The sequence below is a fragment of the Pistacia vera genome, unplaced genomic scaffold (assembly GCF_008641045.1).
Source record: "Pistacia vera cultivar Batoury unplaced genomic scaffold, PisVer_v2 Contig60, whole genome shotgun sequence".
NCBI lineage: Eukaryota > Viridiplantae > Streptophyta > Magnoliopsida > Sapindales > Anacardiaceae > Pistacia > Pistacia vera.
Window position 1 is genome coordinate 417,882 of NW_022196446.1, and position 9,931 is coordinate 427,812.

General features: G+C 37.4%; 1 protein-coding gene across 1 annotated transcript; it reads left to right on the forward strand.

The window, feature by feature from the left end:
- Positions 1 to 5,586: 5,586 nt before the first annotated feature.
- LOC116110283 (zinc finger BED domain-containing protein 6-like) lies at positions 5,587 to 7,840 on the forward strand. Its single transcript, XM_031396499.1, has 7 exons — positions 5,587 to 5,592; positions 5,679 to 6,353; positions 6,458 to 6,556; positions 6,899 to 7,082; positions 7,469 to 7,485; positions 7,554 to 7,692; positions 7,776 to 7,840. Exons 1-7 carry the CDS (start codon positions 5,587 to 5,589, stop codon positions 7,838 to 7,840), a joined length of 1,185 nt encoding a protein of 394 aa, XP_031252359.1.
- The last annotated feature ends 2,091 nt before the right edge of the window (positions 7,841 to 9,931 follow it).

The following is a 9,931-nucleotide window of genomic DNA, read 5'->3' on the forward strand; positions in this document are numbered from 1 at the left end:
CGCGATGAACTTAATTGTCTACCAGCACAGGTCGCATACCACTCAAGACCCTCCAAAGGGAATGGCTGTGATCTCGGAAGCAATCTTCAAATGAGAGGTGATGATAACCTTTCACCCCTCTATCAGGTCGATTCTCGACCACTTCGAGCTCGTGCCATTTCAATTGACACCCAATGTGTATATGATAGCAATTGCTATGTATATCGCATGCCGCAAAAACAGATTTGGCGAGTTAACAGTGCTGGAACTCGCATGCACTTACTATCTAAAGAAAAGCAAGGACAATGATTCTTTTTATCCATTGAAGCGATCTACGATCGTGGGGGGATATTTGGTTACCCAGCAACATTGGGCCTTATGACACCAAATATTTCTTCTTCGAGTACGATGACATTTGTAAATTTAAGGAGCTGAGTAGGTTTTTCCTTTTTAATTTCCAAACCGACTATCATTTCCTTTAACTCTCTTTTGGTAGTTAAGACTAATGAAGTTTTTGCTTTTTTGTAGAGAACAAAATGATTGGGTTGTCAACTTTAGCGGATTTCAACTGTACTGAGGCGTTTGGCCGTTTACCCTATCAGAGTCGCGACGCAAGACCGCTCGTGACCATTGCCAACCTGCGCAAGTAAGATTTTTCTAACCCCAAGACATCTTTGGAAGCTCCAGCCCGTAAGTATCTTCTTATCTAGAAGAACGTTTAGCCTTGTACCAAAGATGACTTTTTCGCTAACACATTTTTATGGTGTGCAACGACCATGCCACCAAGGGTTCTGAAGCCATCAACAAAGGCTGAGGGGTTCATATTCCCTTAGGTCAACCCAACTGAGCCAGCCGAAGCGACCCCCGGTGCCATCCCTACAGGAGAGATACAGATTGGTGCCAAAAAGTGACCATCCATGGAGCGACGCGAAGAAGCTCCTTAGCCCGTGGTTGCTCATGCTGCGAAACAGAAAACCATGGGCCAGAAGACCAAGAAAAGGAAACAACTGACCATCGAGGAGGAAATGGAGTCGGAGCTAGAGCGCCTCAAGGTGCTACTGGAAAGGACTAAGTCATACCATGCCATTTGCTAGGGAATACCCCAAAGGGATCCCCTAACACTTCGATGGCCCTCGGAAGTTCGCACAAGGGAGAGGGAGCGGCCACGGCTGTCCAGAGGAGAGCAAGCAAGCAACAGGTCGAAGATGTTCCTACCCCCTCGGGGCTAGATCCATTTGTGTTGGATTCTCTAGGGCAACTGTCAGAGCACTTGCAGCCTGTAATATACACCCTGTTGGAATGGTAACTTGCTAAGGCCTTCGAGGAGTTCGTGGCTTCCTGACCTACCGATCTAGTGGCTACCGTGCTCTAGCTGCATAGTCAGGTAAAACATCTTATTCTCTTTGAGAACCTTCTAACACCAGCCAATTTCTCAGCGCTTTTTTTTTTTTTTAATGATTTTGAGAAAAGGAAACTAACTTTTGTCTCTTTTCCAATGCAGTCTCTGCTTGCCCTGACCGTAGTCTAGTAAAAGATTGACATGTACTCTGCCGGCAGACTCAAAGAGCTAAAGAAGGAGAACGTCAAGCTGAAGTAGGACCTCATGGCCATGGATGCAGAGTCAAAAGTAGCTCACATCCAAGCAGATCAGTACCTGGCAAAGAGAGATTATGCTCTTTAGGCTGTAGACTTTCAGAATGTTGAGCTCGAAAAGAGAGATTGGGCAATAAAGAGCTCCAATGGATGGTGGCCAGACTCACCAAAGAGCTGAGCGAAAGGAAAAAAGAGCTAAGGGTGAGCACCAATCACACGAAGGCGACGAAGGAGGAGAATCGGGCTCAGTTGTGGGAGAACTCTAAGAAACAAAAGAGGGGAATGGAGACGGTCCTCGAGTTGCTTCAGGGGCGAGTCGTTTCATTGACTGAGCAGATGAAGCAACAAAACCTCGAGCTCGAAAGGAAAATTGCTCACTGGGCAATACAAGCTATTTATAGCTTGCGACCGAGAAACCTAGAGATGGACATCTCCGAACTTCCAAACAAATACCAGTCCATTCTTGTTTCTATGCTTCAAGCTGAGGAGGCCAAGCAGCAAAAGGAACAAGAACCTCCTCCAGGAGATGATCAGTTGGAAACGAACATTCCTGAAGATCGAGCGAACGATCCAGAGGCTGACGATCATCCAGAGGATCGAGAGGTCGCACCCAGGGGGCCTGGAAATGAAGACTAATAATCGCTCTCTTTTCTGTTCTTATAGTCTCTCAGCTTAACTTTTGTAGCTCCTCATTGTCTCTTGTACTTACTTGCTCAATATATAAAAGAAATTTTTTTGCCACTTGTGATAGTACTTTTATACCTTAAGCACTACACAAAATAAATATAACTTATTTGATCATTGAACTTGTAAAATATTATAAAGAACAAGATTATTTAAAAAGACTTGAGATCACGACACAAGTTTTTCTTCGAGAGGAAGTGGAGCAATCTTATTCATAATACTTACAAGAAGGAAAATTTTACAAGTAAAAGGAAATGATCAAAGCTACAAGCGAGTTCAGAATTATTGATAATAAGGGCGAAGATGCTCAGCATTCCAGGCTCGCGGCACTTCGAAACTGTTAAGCCTTTTGAGGTGATACGTCCTAGGTCATATCACCTTAGCGATGCGGTATGAACCTTCTCAGTTCGGTCCCAATACCCCCGCACTTGGTTCCCTTGTGCCAAGAAGAACTTTTTTCAGAACTAGGTTGCCAACTTGAAAGTCCTTTCTCCTAACTTTAGAGTCGAAGAATCTTTTTGCCCGCTACTAGTAGGAAGCTATCCTTAACCGAGCCTTTTTGCATTGTTCTTCAACCAAGTCCAGACTTGCACATAAGAGTGTTTTGTTGTCTACCTCATTAAAAAAATTGCTTCAAAGTAAACCAGTTTCTACTTCCATTGGAATCATTGCCTCGCAGCCAATGTTCTAAAACCAAGACTGGATTGGGATGTCGAACCGGTCCGATTGGGTTTCGGTGAGATTACCAGTTCAAAAGAAGTAAAAAATCAGGATTTAACGTTAGACCGCTTTAAACCGTTATTGGACTGTTTTACTATAGCAAACTGACGATCCAACTGGTGCAACACCCAAATCCAGTCCAACGCCCAATCCGATCCACTAACAAAACCCTAAAGTCCTAAACTAAACCCAATTTTTTTAACCTATTTTTATTTTCTTTTGGCAATTCAGGATTGTGTTTGGTTATTTGCTTTTTGGTTTGCCTCCTCCTCCAGTCTAGTTCTCCTCCTCCATTTGCGATCTCTTTCAGGCTTCAGCTTCAGCTTCAAGTCTTCAAGTCTTCAACCTCTTCAATCATCAATGTTACCATCTAAAAGTCTGCTACTCTGCTTCTTCCTTTTCATGGCCGGTCTACTACACTATAGTTTTGTCACTCGTCAGTCGTGACTTTAACTTCAGTTCAGAGTCTTCAAGTATTCAACCTCTTTAATCATCGCCTTCGGCATCTAAAAGTATGCTTCTTCCTTGTCGTGGCTAGTCTGCTAGATTCGTGAGTCATGACTTCAACTTTAGTTCAGACTTCAGCCTTCACATCTGCCATCGACCAAGTAAGAAACTGTTGTAAGAGTCATCCTATCTTTCTCTGTCTTCTATTTCATATCATGATATTGTATTATTATGATATGAATCTGTCAATTGAATTTTTGAAACTCTTAAAACTGATTTCTTATTGTGAATCTATTATTTGTCAATTGAATTTTTTAAACTCTAAAAAGTAATTTCTCATGGGAAATTAGAATTTGATGGTGAAAGTTTCACCATGAAACTTCATTATAGTAACAGAGTAACTGAAAAGGGGAATTTTTACATCAAGAAGATGCGATGTAAAATGCAAAATATTCATCAAATTAAGAGTCCATTAATTATTCATCATGCCAGTAGATTAATCTAGCAATGAAATTGAGAACTTAGAAATAGAGATTTTGCTGCTCCATAATTTTCATTTCTAGTGAGTTGAAATGCCAGAAATAGAGATTTTGCTGCTCCATAATTTTCATTTCTAGTGAGTTGAAATGCCGCAGCCCNTGACTTTAACTTCAGTTCAGAGTCTTCAAGTATTCAACCTCTTTAATCATCGCCTTCGGCATCTAAAAGTATGCTTCTTCCTTGTCGTGGCTAGTGTGCCAGATTCGTGAGTCATGACTTCAACTTCAGTTCAGACTTAGCTTTCACATCTGCCATCGACCAAGTAACAAACTGTTGTAAGAGTCATCCTATCTTTCTCTGTCTTCTATTTCATATCATGATATTGTATTATTGTGATGTGAATCTGTCAATTGAATTTTTGAAACTCTTAAAACTGATTTCTTATTGTGAATCATTATTTGTCAATTGAATTTTTGAAACTCTAAAAAGTAATTTCTCATGGGAAATTAGAAATTAATGGCGAAAGTTTCACCATGAAACTTCATTACAGTAATAGAGTAACTGAAAGGGGGAATTTTTACATCAAGAAGATGCGATGTAAAATGCAAAATATTCATCAAATTAAGAGTCCATTAATTATTCGTCATGCCAGTAGATTAATCAAGCGATGAAATTGAGAACTTAGAAATAGAGATTTTGCTGCTCCATAATTTTCATTTCCAGTGAGTTGAAATGGCCCCCGCCCGTATTAGAACTTGCCTGGAACACATGGATACTCTTTTTTGCTCTCATTGCAATAGCTTTTTTCCCTGTTACCCTCTTCTATGGAGTACATACCTGCAAAGACAAGTGATAAATATTGAAACATAAAATTTTACAGTTCTTAATTTGAAAAAGTTAACTAATTATTTTTGTCTTTCAGTGTTAAATTCATCCAGAAAGTGTTTGCTATTGAGATTTATATTTAAACATTTCAATTGTAAAAGTCAACTGTAACAGAGAATCCAACATGAGTAACATGATGAGTACATAAATTTTCTCATTTACATGCTGCCATAAAGTAAAATGCTATTAGATTATCTGTGAACTGTGATCACTAAATTAACTTAATAAAATTTCTGATTTTTCTCCTAGTACTTAGTATGTTTATTCATAATTGTTTCTATATATATATAATATGAATTGATTTTTATATTAATTTAAAGTTATATCTTATAAATTACAACAAATTGATTATTAGTTGCCACTTGCCAGGGGAGAGAATGTCATCATCTTCGTCTACACATAACTCATCAGTCGCGTCCATTTCCTCGCAATCCTTTCGAGGAAAGACCGATATAGCATGGGGACATGTTCTTGAGAGTGTTGATAAAGATGGAAAGAAAATATTATCTTGTCTTCATTGTGGCAAGGTTACTAGAGGTGTTGGTATTTTCCGAATGAAGCAGCACCTAGTAGGAGTAAAAGGGGATATTAGAAAGTGCCCAAAGGTTCCATTTGATGTTAAATTCAATATGAATGAATAACTAAAAGAAATAGGAGTAAAGAATAAAGAAAAAGAATATTTCCGGAAGCATGCAACTCTTTATGGTGCTATAGTACATGAATTTGAGGGTGATAAGTTAGATGAAGAAAATGAAGAGGTTGTCCCATCACAAATGACCATGAATGAAGGTGGTAGTAATGGCGGTAAAAAATAATATACGAGCCGTAAGAGAAAGAAACCTACGGGGGTTAGTAATTATTTTGCTCCACAAACTACTTTTGGGTCTCAGCCTTCAATGAGGAGTGTTTTGGCTGGAAAAGATGCAAAGTGGAGAGCAAACATGTCTGTTGCACAATTCTTTTATGATGCTTGCATCCCGATGAATGCTTTAAACTCAATTTATTTTCAACCTATGTTGGATGTTGCAGCTGCAATTGGCCCTGGGTATAAACAACCTACTTACGATGCTATGCGTGTGAATTTATTGAGAGATGCTAAGAAGGAAGTCCCATTACTTGTTGACAATTATAAGAGTATTTGGGAAGAGGTTGGATGTACATTAATGGCTGATGGTTGGATTGATACTTCCGATAGGTCATTAATTAATTTTCTCGTATACTGTCCTAAAGGTGTTTGCTTTATAAAATCAGTGGATGCTTCAGATGTTGTAAAAGATGTCTTTACATTATTCAAGTTGTTTGAGGAAATGACTTTATGGGTTGGACCAAACAATATTGTCCATGTTGTCATGGATAATGGAGCAAATTTTAAAGCTGTTGGAAGAATGTTGTCTGAGAAGTATGAGAATATTACTTGGTCGCCCTGTGTAGCACATTGCATAAATTTAATTTTGAAAGATATATCTGAGTTGGACCACATAGTGCATCTTGCAAAACGTGCTTCTAAAGTAACCAAGTTTGTGTATAATCACACCATTTTGATACCTTGGTTAAGGAAAAGAGAGGTAACAGCTTATAAACCTTTAACTCATGTTTTTGTCAATTTATTAGATAATAAACATTTTGTAATAATTTACTAACATCTATTATATATGTATCACTTGAACAGGGTTGGAAAGAAATCATACGATCGGGTGCACCTCAGTTTGCTACTACTTTCATTGCATTAAGAAGTCTACATGAGCACAAACATGACTTGCAAGCTATGGTAAATGATAGATTTTTTGTGGACTCACGATATGCCAGAAGTAGTAAAGGCAAGAATGTTATTCCCATGATTCTAGATAATGAATTTTGGGATGACATGGGTTACGTTTCCAAAATTGTGGCTCCTTTGATGCGTTTGTTGTGGATTGTAGACTCAGATGAGAGACCTGCAATAGGATATGTGTATCATGGCCTATATAGAGCCAAAAAAGAGATCAAGAAGTTCTTTAAAAAGAAAAAGACATTGTACAAGCCCTATACCGAAATTATTAAGCTGCGGTGGGATAGGCTTTTACGCCGCGACATTCATGCTGCTGCTTATTATTTGAATCCAATTTTTTAGTATGACCGTGCAACTGTCTGCAAGAAACCAGAGGTTAAACATTTCCTTGATGTTGTCGACAATATAGCAAGTGCATTCAAGTTGAACAAGACAAAGTTAGTTGACGAAAGTAAATTATATCGAGACCGCAAGAAAAGCTTTTCTCATGAGCTTGCCTTTCAAACTTGCAAAACCACACGACCTGGTATGTGATACTTATTAAATTTCTCAATTTTAAGTCCAATTTCTAAGTTATGAATTTATGTTTATTTTATTATTTCATATGGTTAACACTTTAACTTTCAATTAGATGAATGGTGAAAGACATATGGGTATAGTACTCCATAGTTACAGAAGTTTGAAATTAAAATTCTGAGTCAAACTTCAACCTCTTCGGGATGTGAGCGAAATTGGAGTATTTTCGAACGCATCCATTCAAAAAGAAGGAATAGATTGGAGCATCAACGGTTGAATGATCTTGTTTTTATCCATTATAACTTGCGTTTGAAAAATAGGTATAAAGCATTGGCAATTTTAATATTTTTATTATCTCATATTTTTATTGATATTTTTATTTGGTGTGTCTTTCAGGATGTGTTATAAGAAAAGTAGTTGTGATTCTATCGATAATGAAAGCATTGACAAAACAGAATTTTGGATTGCTAATGATGAATAGGAGGGTGATGAATTAAATTTAGATGAATTGGAGCAAGCACTTTACGAAGAAGGATCTATTCCTATTGGTGTTGGTGATCAACCCTATTATGATTTAGCAGGTGGTTCACAAGATTGTTTTCCAACTTTTAACCAACTTGGTAGCTATTTTAAATTATAATATCAAAAAACAATGTACATCATAAGTTTTAACTTACTTTTTTAATTTTTGCTAAATTTGTAGCTGATGGTGATTATAATGATGATGACTCAGATGATGATGTGGATAATCAATTTAGGATAGGTTGAACCGTTGAAGATCATCGGAAGGATAAAGTAAGTTTTTGTTTTAAATTTATGCTATGAATTGGGAGTCTAGTTTTTTTTCTATTGTGTTGGGTAATGAGTCCCTTGGCTATTGGCTATTGGCTATTGGCAAATGGCAGCAGTTCGGTTTTGGCTTCTGTGGGAATTGGTTTTCTTTTTATGTTGTGATGGGTGATGTGTTCCATGGTTGCTGGCAGATTGAATCTATTTGGTTTCTCCTTCTTCCCTTCACTTACCGTGAGCTGCTACTGAATTTGTTTGTGGTTGGGTTGGGTTTTCACTTTTCACTTGCTGCTGCTGCCTAGTTAGTAAAAACGTGTATTATACGCGAATTGTACGAACAGCAGTATAATTCGCATATAAAACACACGTATACGTATTTTGTAAAAGCTACCATATAATTCGCGTATAATAAGGCTTCCTGTATAATTCGCGAACTATTTGCGAATTATTGAAAAAAACAAAAAAACAAAATCTCACCCGCAAAACGACGTCGTTTAGTGGGTTTTTACTAAAATTAAAACATATATCTCTTCTTTGGTTCTTCTTCAATTCTTCATTTCTTCTTCCTCAGTTCTTCTTTAGTTTTTCTTCCTCAGTTCTTCACAAATTTCCACAAGCAATCAACTTCCACAATCAACACACAACAATCAACTCCAGCAAACAAGTTATCAACTCCCACAGCCGACTCCAACAAACAAATTTCCATAAGATAGTTGCTCGGGCAATAGAGCGGCGAGGTTGAGGACATCAGCAGACCCAATCATGTGAAACAATCACAAGCACAAAACCCAAGAACGGTGTGAGGGGGCGCAGATCTTGGCCACACGTAGTGGCCAACTGTGGTCAGTTGTCGGTCAGCAAGAAATGCAGAAGGAGAATAGAACAGAAGAAAAGGGAGAGAAGAGAAGGGAACATAAACAAAATATACATAAGTTTATACAAAAGAGACGAAGGTTTAAGAAAGAAGTGAAGAGAATGTGGAGAAAACAAAGAGAAAGAAGAGAAGAAACTTACAGAAGAAAGTTTTGAAAAGAACGAGAAAATGAAAGAGAAGAGACTGTGTTTAATAAAATATATAGTTTTACATGGTACATTTGTAATTTTTGTAAACTGATTGCACGGTGTATTTGTAATTTTTGTAAACAATTGGTTTTGTTATGACTGTGTTTGATTTGACACTATAGTTGAATCTTGGCTAAATATTGTGTTTGAGTTTGGAGACTATAATTTGAATATCAGTTATATTTATATATTGTGTATTTGTGTTATTGGTTAATTGAATACTTTGCATTTGAAATGTTATATTGATTTTAACCAGGTAGTCCATAAAAATGTTAAAACTAAGATTGATATTGCCGTATTTTTCAAAACGTATTATTGACAATGCACCGTATTAAACCCGTATACACCCGTACCGTATTTTTCCTATATCTGAATTTTATTGTTGAATTTTTATAAACGTATTTTTCACTGTTTGCCGTATTATACTTGTAAAATTCCCGTACCCTTTTTTTTGCCGTACCCATATTTACTAACTAGGGCTGCTACTGAATTTGTTTGTGGCTGGTTGGGTTTTCACTTTTCACTTGCTGTTGCTATTGATGGATGGTGGTTTGGTTGGTGGAATGGATTGATATTGTGTAATTTTGTATGTTGGTTGGTGGATTGGTAATTTGATATTTTGTAATTTTGTTTGTTTGTTGGTTGGTGGATTCATATTTTATATTACTTTGTAATGCCTTTGATGATGTTTGAAACTTTAGACCTAGGGATTGAATTTGTAAACATTAACTATCAAACTTTGATGGTTTTATTATTATAGGGTTTGTTTGATGGTTTTTAGTTACATAAAAAATTTGGAGTTTTTTTCTTTTTTGCTGATGTCATTATGATGACATCATTGATCCGACCGATTGGTCGGATTGGTCCAACCATGAAAATCGAAAACCGGGCCGCCAAGTTGAGTCCCGATCCGGTTTTCAAAACATTGCTCGCAGCCATATGCTAGCGAGAAGAGTATTTCTGAAGTAGAGGTTCTCAGAGTTGTCTTAGATGCCCATAGGACTTCTG